The sequence below is a fragment of the Camelus bactrianus genome, chromosome 6, assembly GCF_048773025.1.
Source record: "Camelus bactrianus isolate YW-2024 breed Bactrian camel chromosome 6, ASM4877302v1, whole genome shotgun sequence".
In the NCBI taxonomy this organism is placed as follows: Eukaryota; Metazoa; Chordata; class Mammalia; order Artiodactyla; family Camelidae; genus Camelus; species Camelus bactrianus.
The window spans coordinates 30,769,325-30,792,780 of record NC_133544.1 but is presented as its reverse complement, the minus strand read 5'-3'; the positions used below and the strand labels follow the sequence as shown (position 1 = coordinate 30,792,780).

Sequence of the window (23,456 nt, the reverse complement as noted above, 5' to 3'; positions counted from 1 at the left end):
CTAGGTGACTTACTTTGTGAATTCTACCAAACATTTAAAGAATTAGTACCAATTCTTCTCAAATTCTTCCCAACAATAGAAGAGAAGGGAACACTTCATAACTCTTCTTACAAGGCCAACATTATCCTGATACCAAAACCAGACAAGGACAACACGCAAAGAGGAAGTTACATGCCAGTATGCCTGATGAACATAGATGCAAAAATTCTTAACAAAGCATTAGCAAACCAAGTACAGCAATATATTAAAAGGATCATACACCATGATCAAAAGGGATTTATTCCAAGAATATAAGGATGATTCAGTACCCACAAATCAATCAACATGATACAACACATGAACAAAAAGTATAAAAGTCATGATTCTATCAAAGATTCAGAAAAAACATTTGACAGGAGCCAACAGCCAGTTATGATCAATAACTCTCAATAAAATGAGTACAGGAGTATCAAACATCAACAGAGTGAAAGCCATATATGATAAACCCACAGCTAACATCAAACTCAATGGGAAAAACTGGAAGTTTTTTTCTCTAAGATGAGGTACAAGGCAAGGATGGCAAATCTTGCTACCCTTACTCAACATAGTGCTGGAAGTACTAGCCAGAGCAATTAGGTAGGAAAAAGTAGTAAAAAGGCATCCAAATTGGAAAGGAAGAAATGAAACTGTCACTATATGTGAATGACATGATTTTATATATAAAAGACTCAATAAAGACTCCACGGAAAAACTATTAAAAATAATAAACCAATGCGGTGAATTTGCAGGATACAAAATCAATATACAAAAATCTGTTGTATTTCTATACACTAAGTGAACTAGCATAAAGAGAAATTGATGAAACACTTCCTTTTACACTTGCAATGAAAAGAATAAAATACCTAGGAATAAATTTATCCAAGCAAGTGAAAGAACTGTACACGGAATACTTTAAGACATTGTTGAAAGAAATTGAATAAGACACAAAGAGATAGAAGGGTATTTCATGCTCAGGGGTTGCAAAATTAACATTGCTAAAATATCCACATTACCTAAAGCAACTTACAGATTCAGTAGAATCCCCATCAAAATACCAATGACATTTTTCATAGAAATAGAACAAAAAATCCTTCAGTCTGTATAGACCTGCAAAAGACCCTAGATGGCCAAAGCAATCTTGAGGGGAAAAAAACAAAGCTAGAGGTATCACACACTCCCTGATTTCAAATTATGCTACAAATCTGTAGTAATCAGAACAGCATGGTAATGGCAGAAAAACAGACACAAATCAATGGGACAGAATTGAGAGCCCAGAAATAAGCCCATGTATATATATGGACAATTTACAGCAAAGGAACAAATAACATAGAATGGAGAAAGGAGAGTCTCTTCAATAAATCATGGTGGGAAAACTGGACAGCCACATGCAAAATACTGAAGTTAGACCCTATCTTACACCATACACAAAAATTAACTCAAAATGGATTAAAGATTTGAATGTAAAATGTAAAATCATTAAACCCCTAGCAGAAAACATAGGCAGTACACTTTTGACATCAGTCTTAGTAATATCTTTCTGGATATGTATCCTCAGGCAGAGGAAACAAAGCAAAATTAAAACAAATGGGACCACATCAGTCTAAAAAGCTCTCACAGCAAAGGAAACCATAAGCAAAACGAAAAGACAACCTGTCAAGTGGCAGAAGATATTTACAAATCGTATATCCAATTAGTGGTTAATATTGACTATATGAAGAACTCATATAAGTCAACAATTTAAGAAAAAAATAATCTGAATAGAAAATTTTCCTAAGAAGACATGCAGATGGTCAACAGGCATATCAAAAGATGTTCAACATCACTAATTAGAGAAATACAACTCAAAACCACAGTGAGATATCACCTTACACATATTAGAATGGCTATTATTAAAAAGTCAAGAAATAACAAGTGTTGGAGAGGATATGGCAAAGAGAGAACCCTCATGCTGTTGGTGGAAATGTAAGTTTGTGTAGCCACTATGGAAAGCAATACGCAGATTCCTACAAACATTAAAAATAGAACTGCCGTATGATCCAGCAATTCTATTTTTGGTAGTTGTCCAATGGAAACAGAATCACTACCTCAAAAAGATATCTGCCCCTCCATGATTATTGCAGCACCATTTACAGTAACCAAGACATGGAAACAATCTAAGTGTCCATTAATAGATTAACAGATAGTCCATTAATATATATATATATATAAAATATGCAATGAATATTATTTGGTCATAAAAAGGAAGAAAATCTTGCTACTTGTGACACAATGGATGGACCTTGAGTGCATTATGCTAAGTGGCATAGGTCAATGACAAATCATACTGTATTATCTCACTTATAAGTACAATCTAAAATAAGCAACTCATAGATACAGAGAACAGGTTGTTGGTTGGCAATGTCAGGTGTTGGTGAGTGGGCAAAATAGGTGAAGGTGGTCAAAAGGCACAAACTTCTACTAAATCCCGGGTGTGATGTACACCATATTGGTTATAGTTAATACTGTATCGTATACTTGAAAGTTTCTAAGAGAGTAGATTTTAAGAGATCTCATCATAAGAAAAACATTGTACTTGTTGTGGTGTTGAATATTAACTAATTGTGATAATCATTTCACAGTGTATGCATATATCAAATCATTATGTCGTATACCTAAACCAAAACAATGTTATTTGTCACTTGTATCTCAATTAAAAAGAAAAGAATGTGCAAAGTTTTAAATAAATAGCTATGAACTCTTTGTGAATGGGACAAGAAAAAGACAATAAAATATATGACAATTTTAGGTTATTTCAAAGAGTTAAAGTAGAAACTCAATCATGGAAGTTTTAGGATAACATTCTAATGTGACTTACAATCTTAGTTGTAAAATTTTAGAAATAGACTAATCTGATCCAATCCTCTTGTTTTCAAATGATATGTTACCATGGTATGTTACCAGGTTAGAGTAACATAGCCAGTTGTTAGAAGAGCATGAATCCAACTCTTATATAAAATTAAGGCCTTCAACTCTTGATTCTGGTTTTTCATGCTTTTCTTCTGTTTATGTTTCTTATCTAAACACTTGATTTAAAAGTGGCCTGAAAATTTACAGTGCTCTGAAAATTTACAGTGCTCTCTGGAAGAACTTCCTACTTTAAATTGACTGTGTTTATCAATGGATCTGTTAACAGCTGAGCTCTCTAAATTCTCCCACTGCTATTGATTTGTGGGACCTTATTTTACTTTAAAACATATAGACTCCCTGAGAAGCAAGAATTCAAATATCACGCTCAACTTGTGAGAGCCTTATGTGTTAGACCCTTGAACATAGATATTACTGTGCTAGTCACTTTTTAATACACTATCTCATTGAATTCGTAGTATGGTAAGAGATATGAAGAGGCTGAAGTCAAAGAAAAAAGATAATTTGGCCCTTATTTATTTAAAGTTGCTAATTTATTCTGATTTCTTTTTCAGTACATTTTTATAATCTACCACACTAACCATTGTTGTAAAACCTGAGTGCCCAATTTTTATAACTGTTGGTGAATCTTAGCTATTAACAATTTTATTCCTAATGCAGTAGTTCACATGTAAAGTACAATGATTGATCTTTGTTGTTTAATGTGTTTAAACCAACCATTCATTCTAATTCAGTATTCATTTAGTTTCTCTTTCCTTCCAGGCCTGTATGTGGAATCAGAGGGAAAACTCTTATAATTAACCTGCCAGGTAGCAAGAAAGGATCTCAGGTAAGCAGCCTTGAGATTTATATGGTTTAGTGTAAAAAATTTTGGCCAACTCTGAGAATTAGCTAACCAAAAAGTTGGAGCACTTCACGAGACTACCCTCACTTCTGATGCCATTTGCAATTCAGTGCGTTCCCAAAACCACCCTCAGTTTCAATAATTCATGAGAAAGACTCACAGAACTCTGAAAGATGGTATGCTCACAGTTATGGTTTATTACAGGTAAAGGATACAGATTAAAATCAACATTGGGAGTAGTGCATATGACAGAATAAAGGAGAAGTATCAAATGGAGAGCTTCTATTATCTTCTCCCTGTGGAGTCATGAACACATTACCCTGGTATCAGCACAGTAACCACGGAGGGATTATTGCTTAGCTTGGAAGCTCTAAGCCCTTAGCATCCAGAATTTTTATTGAGGCTCATCACAAACTGCACATATGATTGACCTTTAGTCTCTAGCCTTTCCCAGAATCTGGGCTAATACCTTTAGTCTCCAACACTTTTCAGAAAAACTGTTATCACATTTCCCAAAGCCTCCTTCGTAAATCACACCGTTAGACTGCCTGGTGGCCAAAGTTTCCAGGCAAACAGAGGCACTCCTGTCATTTCCCAGTAACTGAGTAAAGGCCAGACACCCTTTGGGTAAGATTAATTCTTCATTACACAAGCTACCCTCTGACCTTTGGCCAGGGCTCTCTCTCATAGCAAAACAATCGTATTTGTCTGGCTGGGCTTCTATATTTAGTATAGCGTTTATATTACAGACATAACAACAGTATTCCTAAGATTTGGAAGTACCAGTGTATTCTGAATAGATTTAGAAAAATGGGTAAATCATCCTCTAAAGCCATTGCATGCATTTTCATATTTTTGTGCTCATTTACTTATTTTCCACCTAATCTACTATTACTTGTACCCTATGATACATTTGCACAGGACTGTTTACCATAGAAATTAGCTCTCTTGCTCAGGCCAGTCATTTCCCAATGGTATTATATTTTGAGGAGGATTTAACTCAAATTTCCGATACATATGACCCTCAATATCAGCCTTTTAATCCTGCTAATCTTGCTAATAATGCCTGTTATTATATATTGCAGTGTAGTGGTAGATATAACCTGAAAAATAAGAGTCAGAAGATACTGGCACATTACTGAAATCCTACATAGACATTAACAGTTAGTCTATCATCATCATGTCATGTGATCAAAATGTGTTCCAGAACAGTGCTCCTCAGGTTACACACTTGTCAGGTTCCAAAAGCAGTAGTCTCAACAACATATGGATTTTCCCTTTCTGGCATCTGCTACGAATAGGCTAAGAAATGATGTCATCTCTTGTTCTAAGCTTCTTTTGAGGCACCAATATAATACTGGGTTTCCTTTGTTGCATAACCCGTTTATTCATTCCTTTACCTTCAGCTACCATTCCTCCTTCTCTCCATTTACACCCACACTTTTCCTTTGAAAATCTTTGAATGAGACAGTTGGGTTTGGCATCAGTAATACTAGTTTGGCAAGTGCTTCCCACGAAGTCCATTTCCATTCACATAATGTAAGGTTACATATGCACAGAGCTTGTGGGCAATCTGAAACACCAGGCAATATAAAACTTCGTTTACTGTCAATCCCAGTTTGTCCAGATAGAGTGAGACACAATCTACCCCAATCAGGCCCTTAGAAATTCTGACATAAAAGTTTAAAAATTTAGTTATGGTTTCTGCTTGAGAATCATACCTGCTTCTGGCACCCACAGTTGCAGCCCTGTTCCTAGGACCAGTGCATCAAATAGAAAAAAAGAAAGTTGAAGTCATGTGGGGGAAAAGGAAAAAGTATAACCGTAAAGAAATAAGTTATACTGGCATTTTCCCCCACCCCTTCTTCTCAGAAAAGTAGAGGAATCTATCTAGTGGGAGTCCTCCCTTGGCCTTTGTGTGATCACACACTGATGAGGGCTTCAGGCCTTTATCTCCTCCCATTTTAGACAATAAATCTTTAAATTGCCTATTTCAGTTTTCTATCATATCATTGCTCTGAAGATAAAAGTGTGTTCGTTGGTCTAAAGAAATGTGTCTCCACAGTAATTGATACAGTATCTTCTGTTCTGATCCTTTTATAGTACACTGAGCGTTTGCATCTACTACTGAATAAGCAAAGCTAATACGAGAATAAGTGTCTATTCCTGCTAGTACCCATTTTTAGCCTCCAGGGACTACTAGCATCAGTCCAACTTGCGAGCTATGTGCAGGACCTTCTCCCTGTGGAATCAGCTGCATAGCCCTCTGCCATCTAAGTTTCTTTTTAGCAGACGGAATAGTTCTTGTTGGCATTTTCTGCCTCAGAAAGTGTAAGAGAAATACGTCTAGATTCAGCCCATTTCTGCATTACTGCAGCCCCTCGGTGTCTGTTCATTTCATGTGCCCAGGTGGCCATGTCAAGTAAGCACACCAGAATATCTGCTTACCAGTACCAATCAACTTCCAATTCTGGGAGGGAGTTTTTCTGATAAGTATTAACATGATCTACTTTAATATACCCCTTATATTCCCTGAGTGATTTCCATAGGGCCATGCCCCTATAGGTATCCCTTTAATAGACCAGCTTTCCATTGCCTATCTGCCTGCCCATATGGCCAGGCTATTTGGACACTTCGCATGAGTCAGTAAAAACCCAGACATAGGGGCAAACGTGCAGTTCAGCCCATCGAGCTGATTTGTTTTTACCTTCTTCAATCAGAGTGGCGGCCTTCCAAACAGGATGCTGTCCCTTCACCCTGGAATTGCCATCCATAAACCAAGCAGCTCTTTGTTGATCAATAGAAAGCTGTTTATAGGGCTCCGCCCAAGTGGCCCAAGTGGCCATAGGATCCAGCAGCTGCTCAGGTGGTTCCGAAGTCGGCCCTAGGTGAAAAGAGGCTGCCTGCTCGTGAGTACCTCCTTCCATTCTCCTGGTAGCATGATTCTATATGCACCATTTCCATTTTATTACGGAACTCTCCTGGGCATTGCCTTCCCCATTAGAGCATTTCTCTGACATTACCCAAGACATTATGGATATTTTAGGTTTCAAGATTATTTTATGTTCTTCAGTCATAGGGGCAGTCTCAATTAAAGTCCAATAGCAAGCTAGTAATTGTCTCTCAAATGGAAATTTTCTGATCCAAAATCCCAGCAGTTGTTGCTGGGTGGCACTCACAGGTTTTTACTATAAGCCCCAGTCCTCACTCCCCACAGAGTAGTTGTACAGCAGATTAACCTGTGTGGTCCCATTTAGCATGTCCAATTACATTGCAGGAAGAATGGATTTATGTGTCTTGCTGTTTTACAATATAAAGTAGGGAAGAATTCTCTAAATACAACATCCACCCCCATGATATATTCAGGTAAAGGAGACTCATCATTTCACATAAAGTTCTCTGTCCAGACATTCTAATTCTCATCCAGACTTTCACCTTAATCCCATCAACTGTTGCATTCATATATCCTCCCAGTCTAACTGAACCCCTCACTAGGACTTCAATAGGTTTTAGAATCACAGTACGTGGAGCTCCTATGTCAACGAATCCTAGAAAAGTCTCTTCTCTGTCTCATGCTTTTAGCCATTTGTGTGCATATAGCCTTGAATTTCTAGGCCTGGATTGGGCCAAGGGATCCAGACCCTTTTATGAGGTATTATCTTGATTAGATTATGGGACCATCACTTAAGGTGATTCAAGGTAAGGTTTCTTTGCCTCCTAGCTTTGAAATTCCTCCAAACTAGGGTAGAGATTTACTTAGCACCCCTGAATGTTAGGAGACCAGAAAGGGCTCCTATCTGTCCACTCAACCCACAACAGTGCTTCTTTAAGAAATCTGTTTTGCCTTTATCGATGCTCACTTTATTCATATATTTCCTAACCATTTAAATATTTTCACACTGCTAGGACAAGTCCCTTACATCTCTTATTTTTCTCTTTCCCCATTTTTTAATGAATCAGTCTAAGTTTATTCACTATTGCTTTAACGTACATTTTTGTTTCGGAAGAAGCTCTGAGGCTAGGAGCTATATAGCAGACTATCCAGAATCAAGTTTGGCCCAGTCTCAGGATCCACCCCAATATTCTCCATTTCTTTTGTTTTGGCTAGTACAGATAACATTAACCAGGGGGTTGTATATTTACCTTGTTTCTTGTTATTTTGTATTTCTTTAAGCATCCAGTGATACAACTCCTTAGGAGTTAGATCTTTCATTTCAAAATTTAATTGCTAATTTTATCTCCAGTAACTAATTGAAGCTGCAGTTCCATACTGTGGGTGACCCTGTGTTCATCCAGGTACTAAAGATTTGTCATCCCCTATTCTCTCTTCCTTCCACTTCCTAGATCACATGTTTCAGTGGGTCAGGGTCTTTCTATCAAATCCCACTTCTTAGCACCAACTGTAAGGAGTTCGGCCAACTGCAGAAGTTAGCCAACTACAAAGTTGGAGCATTCCACAAGACTACCCTCACTTCTGACACCAATTGTCATTAAGGGAATTTCTAAAATCACCCTCACTTTTAATCATTCACTAGAAGGACTCACAGAACTCACTGAGAGCTGTTATACTCACAGTCATGGTATATTACAGGGAAAGAACAGAGATTGAAATCACTCAAGGAAGGAAGCACATAGGGCAGAGACTAAAAGAGATACCAAACGGGCCTTCTGGTCATCCTCTTCCATGGAGTCATGGACAGAATTATCTCCTCTTAGCAATAAAATAAGATAGTAATCACCTAGTTTTGCTACTAGGCACATGCCTCTTTGCCTTTGGTGTCCCGAGTTTTTATCGAGACTTGATCACATATTGCCTACAAGATTGAGCTTTAGTCTAGCCAGTCCCAGTTTTTTCCAGAGACAAAACTGACCATGTTTCCCAAAGCCCTCATTATAAACTACATTGTTTTGACTGTTCACTGGCTAAAGCCCCCAGGCAAACAGAGACACTCTTATTAGGCATGACACTACAAGGAACTCCAGATCACCTCCCAAAAGCTGAGAGTAAAGGCCAAACCTCTTTTTAATCAAGGATAAATTCTTTACAATCTTTACCAGTAGGTTAAAAGATTAAGTACCTTCCAGGTATTCCAGGTATAGCCCTCCGTAAATTTTAAGATACTTCTTTACTTGTTAGATTTTAAGGTAAGTTACTTTAAATATAGAAAAGAAAGACTTCTGCCCAAACATATTGCCTAAACGTATCTGGCAGTATGTTCCCCTTTTAAAGTTCTTACCTATTCTCTTTTGGTGGTACATTATTGGTAATAGTGGGCATCTTTTGAGCATTAGCTGCCTGTTCTCTTCCCTTGGCACCCTGCAATAATGCTGTACTTTCCTTCACAAAAAAAAAATTTTTTAAAGCAAGAGACTATATTGATTTTTATGTAGTGCTCTGTACAAACTTATATCTGTTTTTACATACTGTGCATGTTGCCTAGCTATACTTTATGATGATAGTCAGAACTTTAGCTCTCTGAATAAAATAGTTCACTACCCAGTTGCTTTGTTAGTTCTAGTACTCTGCTCTAACCAGAAAGGTAAAAACGGTATCTTTAAACCCCAAAGCTGTGTAGAAATTTTACTTTAAAAAAAGGACTGTGTACTTGTATAGTACTGTAGTTCTTCAGCTTAGGGAGGATACTATAATATATGCCATGCTTATTTAATATTTCACATTGCAAAAACAATGCTTTAAATATTCATTCTTAAGACGGATGGAGAGAAATACAGATCCAAAATCACAAACAAACTTGATTGCTACCATTCTGTATGCCTATAAAAATGCTTTATCTTCATTTTTTCTTCCTCTTGCATACAGGAATGCTTTCAGTTCATACTGCCAGCTCTACCTCATGCCATTGACCTTTTACGTGACGCCATTGTAAAAGTAAAGGAAGTGCATGATGAACTTGAAGATTTACCTTCCCCACCACCACCTCTTTCCCCTCCTCCCACAACTAGCCCCCATAAACAGACTGAAGACAAAGGGGTTCAATGTGAAGAAGAGGAAGAAGAGAAGAAAGACAGTGGTGTTGCTTCAACAGAAGACAGTTCTTCATCACATATAACTGCAGCAGCCATTGCTGCCAAGGTAAGCCTGTTGAGAGAGACCCAAAGATCTAAAGGACCCACAGGTAAATGTATTGGTTTCATCCCTCTTTGCATCCCATTCTTCCATAAGTTAAATACCGCGTCAGGGCATCCTTAAAAAAGAACTGGGATATTTGTGACACTCCACAGCTATATTCCCTCCATTATGTAGAGTTCTTGAAGACATTGAAATTTGTTGAGTTCTGGGTCATTAAAGATACTGCTCTTACCTATTGAAGTAATAACTGCAATGATAAACAATGTGACATTTAAGAACTGTTTGAAGATGTCATTTTTGTGATGATACTAAATATACAGTGTTTATATATTCAGAACATAAAATATTTACAAATTCTTAAATAAGCCCCAAACTGAAGGTAAGAGACCAAGATGATTAAAGAATTAGTTGAGAAAAGTTCATAAATATTTTTTTAAAAAGAGAACTTTTTAGCAGTTCACTAAGCACTTATTTAACTATTGGACACAAATTACCCTAGTTGTATAGAGAAGAAATTGATGTAAGGTATTTGTATTTTCCATTTAATAAACTAACAAATATTACTAGAACAGTACCAAAGTGTTACAGATTCTCTTTGGGCAATTCTGGGAGTAAATAGAGTACCATGAGGTACTTAAGTAAATTTAGTCATCATCTTAATTAAGTCACAGATCATGATTTACATTATTATCCATACCTAGTATAGTCCATCTTGTGTACTTTAAAGTCTTCAGACAGTAGCATATCACTTCTGGGAATAATGATTGTTCATTGATTAAGAGCATAAAGATTGAAAATCTAATCACTATGTGAAGTAATTTCTAAAGTTTTATGGCTCATCCAGGTATTTTGTCTATGAGATTAGCAAGAGGGTTTTTTTTGTTGTTGTTGTTTTTTTTTTTTTTTTTTTTTGACAACATATGTATTGGAAAGGATCATAGAGATCCTTTTGAAGTGTCTATTCCGATAACCAGTAGGTGGTTCTTTCACTGAAGGCTGGATCATTCTATCTCCAGATCCATTCAGTTCTTAAGGATAGTAAGTATTTAAGTTGTGTGTAAAATTTGTTTTGTTCTGTTTTGTTTTTATGGGACTGATGGATGAAACAGGTACATTTTAAAATCATTATGTGTTCTCTTATTTTTACTCTTAACTAAAAGAGTAAAAAAGTACCATTGATTTCAACCTTAAGAAAAAAGCTTATACCATTTGAAATCAAAGCTGATTTTGTCATTGTACAGAATTTTTGACATTTCATTGTTCCATTTGTTTTCACCCTTTTTTTCTTTCCAGTCATTTTGCTTGTATAGTTTCATGTTTTCCTGTCACTGTATTCATAGTTGTTGTGTGTTGTGCATTAGAAGCATCCATTCTACACCAGTCCTGCTGTTATCATGGCACACGGTGAGCAGCCCATCCCTGGTCTCATCAGTTATTCCCATGATGCAACAGGCAGTGCAGAGGAACGGGTAAGACAAGAGGCTTTTGCATTAATAATTTTGCAAGCATACAGCCTTCCTCCTATCCTTGGAGGCAGGCTATAACATTACAGAAGATGTGTTTTCATTCTGAAGGACCCTCACTACTGCTTTTTTGTGAAAGAGTAAGGGCCACTTCCAGCTGGGAATTTAATAGAGTTTCTCCTGTACGTGAAGTACTCTAACATCATTAAGATTTGGTACTATATGGCAATGAACTTTCGTCACATGGCTTCTAAGAAATTCATTGCTCAGAGTTTTTATTTTTTCTTTAGTAATTTCACCACATACCCTTAAATAAATTATCTGGTTTGATTAAGATAATCACTTAAGAAGATCACTTTAAGTTTTAAAATCTAAATAGATTGGTCAAGATAGTATTTAATTTGTTTTAACCTTGCTTTTTTCTCATGATTTTGCATCTTATTTTCTTTTCCTTCACTGTGTTCTCATTACAACCATTTAGAGAGTTGAGTCTTTGTATACAAATTTTGATATTACTGATCTTCAGATAGAAACTTTTAAGGATACATATAGCTTCTTTCAGTCATTGGCTGAATAATACTTTGTATAAAGTGCCAGGCTAGAAAAGATTAAACTTATAAATATAACTGAATAAGCAGTAACTATTACACCATGGCTGGAAAAAAAAAAAAACTTTCTTAGTTTCTAATATGGATGTAAAATGAGAAGAAAAAAGAAGAAGAATATGTAGTAAAGTGAAATTTGGTTTTAAATACTGAGAAAGTAAAAACGCCCAGAATTTCAGGAGGATGCAGGGAAGAAAACTAGCATCAGTAGTCTCTTGAGAGATACACTGCCAAATGATGACTTCAGCCCTTATATTCAACAAGCCATGCCTGGTTGGAAATAAACTTAGCTAAGTCAAAGGCCAAGTAGAAAATGTAAATATCAATTAGTAAAATTATTAATGAATTTCAATTGATGACTGAATTCTCCAGCTAACGCTTTGCTGTGAATTATAAACATTCCAAAATGTACCGAACTTGAAGCAGAAATTGTCTTTTGTATTCTCATATTATAAAGCAACAACTGTAGCAACTGTAATAATCATCCTGGATTTCAGACTAAAGTATTTGGAAGTTTTGTATTCATAACCAAGCTTTTTAAGTTATCATATTCTGAGTTTCATGTTATTGCACATAAAGTGACTTGGAACATCTCTTTTTTTAAGTTCTCCCAAGGGTTGTACATAACTAGTACCATTCTAGATTCATTGGAGAGAAACTAATTATTACATACAATGGATTCTTCAAATTATTAGGGCTTAATTCTCTTGAGGAAGTAGTTGGGAATGTGTTTAAGTGTTCTAGCTGTCATCATATGGCATCATCCAAGAACTTCTCATTTATTAACTTTTTAAATTGAACTTTGCATAAATTGAATTTATTATTAATAAATTAAATATTATAGACATTAATATAATAGTGATGTGGTATAAATATATTCTGAAATTAGTAGATTATTAATCATTGATTATTTGTAAATTGATTTAATAAATTAAAGAAAATTATTTATTGGTAAATTATTAATCATTTGTAAGTAGTGGTTATGGTCTTTTTGACAAATACTCAGTTTTGTAAGTAGACTTATGTTTTTGTGCTTCCTTTGACAAATGATAATGAGAGCTATACATCAGTGAATATAATATTCTTGTTCTTCAGATCTAGCATTCATAAAAAAGAATGAAAAAGATAAAAGAGGTAACAGAAAATAATGAACGGGAAGGTCTTTAATGTTTTTGTGCTCCTAAAAAAACATGTTATCTCTGTGAATGATTTATTTGGCACTAACTTCATTCATGAGCCTCATTGGCTTGGAATACCCTGAATTTGTTGCCAGTGTTTCAGATCTCTACATGACAACAGTCATTTGGAATAATTCTATGAACTATTTGTCTGGTTTCACAAGCTTTACCAATGTAAAATTTAAAAATTAAATTTTGAAAGGGGAGGATCTGATTACCTATTGAAGAAGAACCACAATTTCCTTCAGCTGGTCACATTCTAAGGCATGTGAAGCAATTTGGATTAATTTGGATTAATGTAAAAATTATGTAACTTAAAATCAGAGACCTGGATAGGAGCTCTGACTTTACCAATTAATATTTGAGGCAAATTACTTAGGATTTAAAATTCAGTTTCTCATCTATAATGGTAATTACATGTCACAAGAGGTTATTTTAGCAAATAAGATATATTGGGGAAATTATAAACTTTGTAAATTGAGTATACTATTACACAGTTCTTTCTAGATGCTATGAATACAAGCTCAGAATACAAATATGAATACAAGGCTCAGAATACAAATGTAAGTGAATTATTCCAGCTCATAAAGAGTTCTTTCTTTTTTTGCTTCTTTACTTTCCTAACTCAATTATCCACTTCTTACGCTCAAGAAAGTGAAACCTGGTCAGTGGTACTGACTCTTCAATAGTTAATTCCTAGTAATCTGATTGTTGTTGATTGCCAAACTGATTATCTTGCTTTTTCAGGAAATAAGCTTGAGGAATGCCTCTCATAATGGGTATTAATTAGTTGCCTCTCCAGCAGCCATTTCCCATTCCCTGTTCCTAATACTACACATTTCTCAGTTTGAGTGGTATTAACTAACCTTCCAGGGTAGATTGGCTTAATATCATCAGCATATACATTTCATGTAGTCACAGTTTTTAGTTCAAGAAACATGTAATTCAGGTCAGTTAGAGCAAGTGCGTCTCATCTCTTAGATTTTATTTGAACTACTGGGGACAGGGACTCTCTGTTTCCTACCAGATATGAATGAGGAAATGTATAACTCTAAAAGTTGCCATTATGGAACCATGAAAGGAATGCCTGCCAATAATGGAGCCAACAGTAAAGAAGCAATACTGAGAAAGGGTGGGGGGAGAGAGAGAGAGAGAGATTTGGGGTCTTGGTCACATTGTTCAACCACTTACTCAAGTCCCTGTTGAATTACACCTACCTCTTGATTTTTCAGTTACCTAAGCCAATAAATTACTTTAAAAAAACAACTAATTAGAGACAGAGAAGGGTAAACTGTTGTCTACAGTGAAAAAGCATCTTAACCAATTTATCTCAGTATGTACTATCTCATCAAAGAGCTGAAAAGTCTTCCTTATAATAACAGAAATATATCGAATAGGAATCCCTAAAGTTTCATATTTGTGTGAGAAACCTGATTCAAGAAGATAAACAGTAGCGGAGTGTGACACACAGAAGGAAAATAAATCTTGCCCCTCTGTGGTTACCAAATAAATGTAAAGGTCTTTGCAAGGAGACTGGATCCAAATCTGAAGAGATTATAACTTAACTTTGCAGCCTTAAGGTAACTAATAGGTTCAAAAATCCAAGTCATAATGAGAGGCAATGAGAAATTTGAGACAAAGAGGGAAGATCGCCCTGGAGATACCTAACAGGAAATCATGTCTTACTGACAGAAATTAAATCTGGGGAAGTCCCACACAATAATGATGTTCCCCAGGCTCCACTGGATGCAGGAAAATCTGCTGTTTGCCCTGGAAAGAAAAAGAGTTGCTGATTTCCTTTTGGTAAAGGATATAGAGGAAATAATATGTTAGGTTGATATAGCCAGTCAGGAAGAGTCTGTCTTCCTAGAGCATTTATTTGGAACTTATGAGAGAAAATGCTTAGAGTTAGCAACCTGCCATTCTTACATATTTGCCTGGAAATAAATAACACCATTACAAAAGACCAGAGACACAAAGTTTTGGTCAGAAAATTGAAGAATATACATTTTATATGTTTGTGGTTTTATTGTTTCTTTCTATCCCTAAGGATTTTGGTATATTAAAATAATATTAATTGAATGACACTCTTTAAAACATTTTACATATATCTACAGTTTACATACATTGTCATTTTACCTATGAGAAAACTGAAGCACAAAGTGGTTCAGGACATATAACTAGTGACTGAACTGGTATTTGGGTCCAGGCAGCCTGGCTCCTTAATCAGAACTCTTAATCTCTCTACTATGGCACCTCTCAGTGCAAGAGAAAGACAAAGGATGATGTTCTAGGAGATGACTAGATAGTTACAAATTCTCCTCAAAAATGAGAATTATGATTTTGGGACCTCAGTTTAGAATACTTGAAGATAAAATGCATTGCACAATCTAAGAATTATGAACAATAGAATATATTTACTCTGGAAGTTTACTGATCCAAGCAACAAATCTTTAAGCTATAAGCACCATTGGAATCAGAAATAGATTTAGATGAATCTGTGAAATCAAACACTTTGAAGAACACAGTGTGATAATGTTAGTGTTAAAGGATAGTATTTTTAAAGGTTGAATCATCACACTCGTAGAAATATAAAATAAATGTCAAAGATTTTAGTTAACTAATTAATTAGAGAACAGTAAGCTGTTAAACCAGTTCAAAGAAAAAATCAAAGGACACATACATATATCAACAGTCACATAGGCTGGAATGGATTTTAAAATAGATACAAAACTGTCAATATACATAGGGCAATAATCAATTTTTTTTTTCTCAGAACAAAATTCATTTGCATTTCTATAGACAATAATTTGCATTAGTATCCATTTTCTGTAACTTGCAGAGTTGTAAAATAGTGAAGGTAAAAAGTGAAGATTACCCAGAAGGATATACAGATCAAGACATTTAATAATCTTTCTTGCCCATTTTCCTGACAAATCTCTATACCCCAGACATGATTTTTGATGCAAAAAAAAATGGCTGGTCTCTTGATTATTTAGCTGCAGCAAGTTATTAATTAACCATATAGACCTTGAATTTGCTTTGCAAATACTGAGGCTGCAAAATTAACTTTAATCTGGAAGTTGTCCATAGGAAATCTCAGATTCTGCTTTTATTTAAAAGTTTCTGTTTTTGACATTCCAGTAAAACCAAGCCCAGGAAACTCACTTCACCATATTTTATTTGCAAGTACCTGTTATTAGATGACTTCCTCTCTAATCAAGGTCACCAAAATTTTATTACCATATATAAGTGACCTTCCTTACCAAATGCAAGGATGAGACCCTCTACTCTAGGTAACAGGTCATTTTTCCTGGGAGGGCTTTGTAGGTATTCGCTTCGTGAGTACAACCAGTCTTTGTTCTTCAGAAGTGGTAGTCACATCTGATTAAATGAGCACTATTCTCAAACATGGCACTCCAGATAAGTCCTTGGTTCCACCATCAATCTCTCTAATTATATCCTATTTAAAAGGAAGACATTCTTATTCAATCCATGGGAATCACTATATTGTCCAGAAAAGTTAGCAGACTTAGTAAGAATTCTGAGGGAATCAGTGAGAATCAAGTATCATTCTTAAATGTTTCATTTTAGTTTTAAGAAATCAGAATTTACAAAATTGTGTGGGTTTTCATTGTCACATTTTTTTTCGTTGTGAGCTACCACAAGATCTTGTATATACTTCCCTGTGCTATGCAGTATAATCTTGTTTATCTATTCTGCATATGCCTGTCAGTATCTACAAATTTTGAACTCCCAGGGGACTTCTCTTTTGATGTGACAGCTTCCCATGAAATTTATAGTTGTAACACATGAAACAAACCTAAGTATATCTTTCATCACTCTTTATCTATGCTGAAACAACAAACTTTTGTGATTACTAGGAGCCTGCTGGGAAATTCCAAAGATAGTTTTAAATGAAAGATACCCTGAAATTTTTAAAAAATTTATTCCATATTTAGGATTCAAAGAGAGTTGTCAGGAAATTTGAATACCTGATTTAAGGTAGGGTAATGGATGCCTGAGAAATAATTTTTGTTTGCCTTTTTAATTAAAATGACAATCAAACATTTTTAAAAGCATAAGAGGTAGCACAGTTAAGGATTAATTCCTTCATAAGTGAGGAACTTTTTGTTCTTTCTTATTCCACTTAAATACTCAAGCAGATAATAAAATAAACATATAGCACAGAAAAGTATTCTGATAAGACACAGCATCTCTGCTATCTAGGCAGTTTACATAGATAATAGATAAAGGCACTGATCAATAAGCCAGGGGGAAAAGGCCATCAAAATTAAGTTGAACTTTGTTGATATTTTAACACGTTTTATAACTTATTTTTAGGCTCAGGCATTGTAAGTCAAAGGAAATAAACTTCACTTTCCTGGTTTTATCCTTCATTATGTTCTTTCAAATATTCTGGAAGAACTGATACTTTACTTTAGGACTACAGTTTTTTCTCAGATGATCCAAAAATGAAAGCTATCTTCATAGTAATATGATGATGTAATTTTTTAATATGCAATATATTAATCATTGCTTTTTTAAAGTGAGTTAATAAGTATTTAAAATTATTGTTTTGTTTTGATTTCTAATTCAGTGAATACTGATAGTTACAACCTACATGTACTAAAGCTCTAAGAGTTCTAAATAAGTTTTTAAAATGTTAAGGGGTCCAGAGACTGTAAAGTTTGATGGCTACTGTTTTCGGGCAAAAATTTTTTTCCCTTAAAACATAAAAGCCTGTGCTCAGTTGTATATCTCTATCACTATTGCTTCTACTATAGTCTCAGTGATTCAAATTAATTATAACTTTTAATGGAAGTCATTTCTATTTCACAGAGAAAATTTGGGGTAGATAATTAAGAACTATCTTATACATGCATATTTTAGCAGACAGCAAAGCTCATGAACATACATAATATAATTTTCTACAGCAACACGCAATCCTTTGACTACTTATTAAAATGGCAAAAAAGGAAGATGTTCATAAACATGACACAAAACTCTAGCATCTACATAGCAAATAAGCTAAAGTATACAAACTTAAAATTATAATTAGTAATCAATGCCATAAAAGAAAAATAAATCAGACTTCATCCAATTAAAAACCTCTTTGCATCAAAGGACACTATCAAGATAGTGAAAAGGTAGCCAACAAAGTGGAAGAAAATATTTGCAAATCCTGTAAGAAGAGATTAATATATAAATTATATAAAGAACACCTGCAACTGAGTAACAGCAACAAAAAATCCAATTGAAACATGGGTGAAGAATTTGAATAGACATTTCTTCAAAGAAGGTATACAAATAGCAGTATGCACACGAAAAGATACTTAACATCAGTACTCAATGGAGAACTGCAGATCAAAATGACAGTGAGATACCACTTCATATCCATTTGGGTGTTTTATCAACCCCTCCCCAAGAAAACCAGAAAATAAGTGTTAGCAAAGAATATGGAGAAACTGGAACCCTCGTGCATTGCTGGAGGGAGTATAAAATGGTGCCACCACTGTGAAAAACACTTTTGTGGTTCCTCTGAAAGTTAAACATGTGATCCAGCAATTTCACTTCTAGTTATATACCCAAAAGAATTGAAAGCAAGGACTAGTACACCAGTGTTTACAGGACCAATATTCACAATGGCCAAAAAGTGAAAAACAACCCAAATATCCATTGATGGTCAAATGGATAAACAAAATGTGTTATGTACATGTAATGGAATGTTATTCAGCCATAAGAGGAAATTAATTTCTGATACATGCTATAACATGGGTGAACCTTGAAAACATTATGCTGAGTTTAATAAGCCAGACATAAAAGGACAAATATTATGTGTGTTCACTTACATGAGGTACTCAGAATAGTCAAGTTAGTAGAGGCAGAAAATAGGATAGATGAAAGTGGGGAATGAGACGGTGTTGTTTAAAGGGTATGGGATATCTCTCTGGAGTGATGAAAAAGTTCTGGGAATGGATACTAGTGATGTTTGCAGTACATTGTGAATTTACTTAATGCCATTTAATTGTACACTTAAAACTGGTTAAAATGGTAAATTTTATAATATATATTTTTTCACCACAATAATAAAGTTTTAATTATGATTAGTAATCAATGTTTCCTATTTTATCCTATTTAAAAATTATCTAGGCATCTAATGATTATCCATTAATTAATTCAGTTTAATGTCAGTCCAAAGTTTGTTACCTAAAGATCATGAAAATTATGTTCAAGCTGACATACTTTATGTAGGAGTAATGTTAGCTTGTTCAATCAGTAAACCTGTATATGTTTAGGGAAAACAACCCAAGAAAGAAGGAAACAGTTTATTTGTATTACATTTAATATTAGAAAAATTCTAAGACTTAAATTTTAAACTAAAATTATTAAGCTAGTCTTATTTGCCAAAGATTTACCCTAATTATATGAACTTAGATTCTTAAAATATTTACAGGTTAGTTTCTATTAGAAGATTTTTTTAAGTATAGCATATTTGAAGTCTTAGGAATTCAACTTTTGGGGGGTGGGGTGGATAGTAGAAATAACTGACTTATCTAAGCATTTATTTACCTCTGTAAGCCAGTCAGAACAAAGCTCCTTTTACATAATAGACAATATAATTTAATACTTTACAGAGATTGGGAAACATTTCACATTCACACAATGGGTAAAGGAATTACAGACACACAAACAAAGAGAAAGCTCATAATTTCAATTCTGCAACTTCAGCCACAGGTCCAGAGTAAATACAGAAACATAAAAACTCATCCCCAATACTACCGCCACAAAAAAATCAAAGACCTGTTCTCTTTCCCAGAGGGCACCAAACTCAATTCTTTTGAGCTCAAAATAGAGAAGTAAACACATAAAAAGGACTACAAATATGATTCTCTGTCATCTTTCACTCAACAGAGGATAGACTTCTGTAATTCATTTACAGAGATCACCAATTGGTCAGACCATAAAACCAAAGTCTCAAGCATGGCTGTCACCAGAGAGCAATAATTTCCTGGCAGTGCACAAACTAGAAACAAAAACAAAACACAAATCTATATAATGGATTTTTTAAAGTTTTTTTAAACCTAAAGAAACAGACAGTCATCTAAAGTTCTGTTGGCATTTAGGATTCATTTCTGATTGCTAAAAAAAAAGATACTTGTGGGCCTAAACAAGTGCTTAATAGTGCTCTTCTCTGGCAGTGCAGTTTACCTGATTCTGTTAGATGAATCCATTGCACATCTCAGTGGATGATCCCTAAAACTTAAGGAATTATTCTTTTACAGTAAAATCATGACTTTGTTACAAATACCAAATGAATACTTAACAAAGATGTGATTTCATTCATTAATTAATGAGGGAACCAGAAAGATGTTACAACTGGTTAACAGGAAAATTCAAAGAACACAAATATATAGGCACCGCAAGTGCTGAAATGAATTTACAAATAAATGCAACACTTGGTCATTACCTACATAGCAGTCCATTGCACTTCTATTGTATAAAAGGATCATTTGGACAAAAACTGTTTACATTACTATCAGTTTTTTACAACTTAGGATTATAAAATATCTGAAAGACTGCAAACAGTGCAGCTAATTCAGAATGGTTCATTACACAGAACACCTAATATCTTTTGTTCATTTCAGAGTCTTTCACAATTTTTCCTGGCATATTAAATGAATACCATAATGCATGGATGTTTACAAAGTAAAATAAAATAAAATTTTCATTCAAGATGTCCACGTGCTTAATATGCTTTTTTATTCTTTGTGTCTATTCGTATGGATGCCACATAGCAAGATTTTGTAGAAGGCTATATATATCTTTAATAGTAAATATTTGACTTTCTCAAAATTTGAATTGGAAAAACCAAGGAGTTTTAATATAGGGATAGGCTTGCTAGGATGCCTAATGTCTTTTCCTACCATTGACCTTTGAGTAATATTGTGGACTGATTATGTATGTATGTGTGATGAATTTGTAGTAATTATTATTTGGGCTAATAAGTATATATTCTTATACGTTTTCACAAAGCTTACTATTATCAATAAAACAGATGGGAAGCTCTATATTAAAATAAACTAAATAGACCCTTTTCAAATGTGGGAAATAGTATGCATTGTGCTTTAACAACATGAGCTTCGGCATCAGATAGTTTCAGATCCATCAATTACTGGCTCTATGACATTGGGTGAATTGCTTCTCCTTTCTAAGCCCATTTTCTCTGAAATAGGATTAATAATGATATTAACTTCTTAATTTATGAGTAAATTGTGAATATTCAAATAGGAAAACATGTAAAATCATTTAACAGTATCTGGATAAAAGTAAATATTCAATAGTAAGGTGTTGATGTGCTCACTGATACTAACTGAACCCTCCACACATAGACAATTCTCCCTCCACACTTCCTCTTTCCTTTGCCTGACTAAACAGTCCTTTCTTCTTCCATCTTATTCAACCTTTAGTCATCTTTTAAGGCCTAGCTCAGTGGTTCTTACATTTTTTATAGGTGGTGACCAACTTTGGGAGTGTAATTAATGTTGCTGCCCCTCTCCAAAGGCTTATACACACGAACATTGAGTACAATTGCAGGACAGATTATTAGTTTAAGAACTCCTGAGCCAGCTGAAGTCCAGCCTCCTACATAAAGTCTTTCATAAATCTAGTCTATATTTATCTTTCTTTTTGTATTACATTCATTCACCAAATATTTATTTTGACACTAATATGTGTATATCATCTTGCTAGATGCTGTGAGGGTTTGAGCAATTATATATGGCCTGGGCCCTGTCCTTTAGGAACTAAGTTTATAACATGAGAATATTTTCTTAAATGAACCAGTTTTACATATGTATCGTAACTGCTAGTATTCTCATGAGATGAGAAACTAATCTACTGTTCCAGATCCCATTTTAGGAAATTTTGTGAGTTTATTGGTGGCTCATAGAATTTTACTTTATTGGAATTACTTGCTGTGATAAATTACCAGGGACCAACTTGGTCTAATCCTTTATTATCTTTCACTTTAATTCTTTCAGTGTGTGGTTTCATGAGTTCTACCTTTGCTTCTCTTCCATTCACTCTTCCCCTTGTAGCCAGAGTGAGCTTTTAAAAACATAAAGTAAATCATGTCATTTTCCTACTTGAAACCTTCAATACATTCTCATAACATTTAGAATAAAACCAGAACTCCTTGACATGTTCTGCTAGATTCTACGCGATCTGGCTCCTCCCTCCTTTTCTAGGCTCTTCTCTTAGCATCTTTCTCCCTCTCCTCATTGCTCACTAAACTATATACATCAAGTTTTTTCTTACCTCTGGGAACATGCTGTTCCCACTACCTAAAAATTCTTAACCCCACTCTGCCTGGCTAACTTCTGTTTATTCTTTCTGTCCCAGTTTCAGTATTTCTTTTTCACAGAAAGACTTCTCTGATCTGCCTTTTCCAATATAAATCATGCTTTTAGTTATTCTCTCATAACACGTTGTTCTTTTTTTTATAGCACTTGCCACAATTTATAATTATGTATTTATATGTGTTTGATTTCTATATATGTAGACTGTAAGTTCTGTGAGAGAAGGGTCACATCTCTTAGCTTATATGATCTAAGTTCATGAAACAGCTATAAAAAAAACCCAAGATATATTTAGCATTACCCATAATGTGTAAGGACTATTCCACAATATAGGCAAATAATCAGAATATTCTCTCCCTCTAGTAAACAAATACGTTAATCATCTATAGTAATGATAATATATAGCTTTTAAATGCCAATTATATAGCAGACCCTATTCTAAGTGTTTTATATAGATATACCTTCAGAAATTGATACTAGAATACAGATATTCAGCAAGATTATACCTTTTTATTTTCCTGGAAGGCAAGTTTTTTATGTAATAACATATAATAAGGGGTCTGATTAATACCATTGAGAACAGAAATTCTGAATAATTTTAAATAATGGAAGAATAATTTTAGTCAGTATAAATACTTGTAAAGAAACAAACTCATGAATATTTAAATTTTTACGTTTATTAGGAAAGATTTGTTATAGTCATACCTCATAAGTTTACTGTCTAGACAAAATCATGAAGTGTAGCTTTTTTTTATAAATATGAATCATAAATTCTTGTGGATTTTTCTACCATTGATTTTAATCTAAATCCAGGTCTTTACATTTATCCTTACTAAATTTCATTTTGCTGCATTCAACTGATCAGTCTTGCCTACAGAGACATTTTTTAAATCTGTATCTGCCATTTGGTATTTTACCTGTGTTTTCTAGTGCTGTCACCTGCAAATACATTAATCATGTTGTCGTTTAGGATAAGACTTTTTTTTAGGAT

The 23,456-nt window shown here is 34.4% G+C and overlaps 1 protein-coding gene across 6 annotated transcripts in view; it reads left to right on the top strand.

Moving 5' to 3' along the window:
• The window catches only part of GPHN (gephyrin), a 429,918-nt gene that overhangs the window by 217,290 nt on the left and 189,172 nt on the right, over nt 1-23,456 (top strand). For 2 of the 6 annotated variants that reach the window (XM_010962275.3, XM_074365372.1), the window contains exons 6-9: nt 3,685-3,751; nt 9,588-9,860; nt 11,219-11,326; nt 13,601-13,666. In XM_010962275.3, the coding sequence (XP_010960577.1) occupies nt 3,685-3,751; nt 9,588-9,860; nt 11,219-11,326; nt 13,601-13,666 (514 nt within the window). The remainder of the gene's footprint in view (nt 1-3,684; nt 3,752-9,587; nt 9,861-11,218; nt 11,327-13,600; nt 13,667-23,456) is intronic. The other 4 variants (XM_074365373.1, XM_010962278.3, XM_010962279.3 and 1 more) reach the window with 2 other exon arrangements.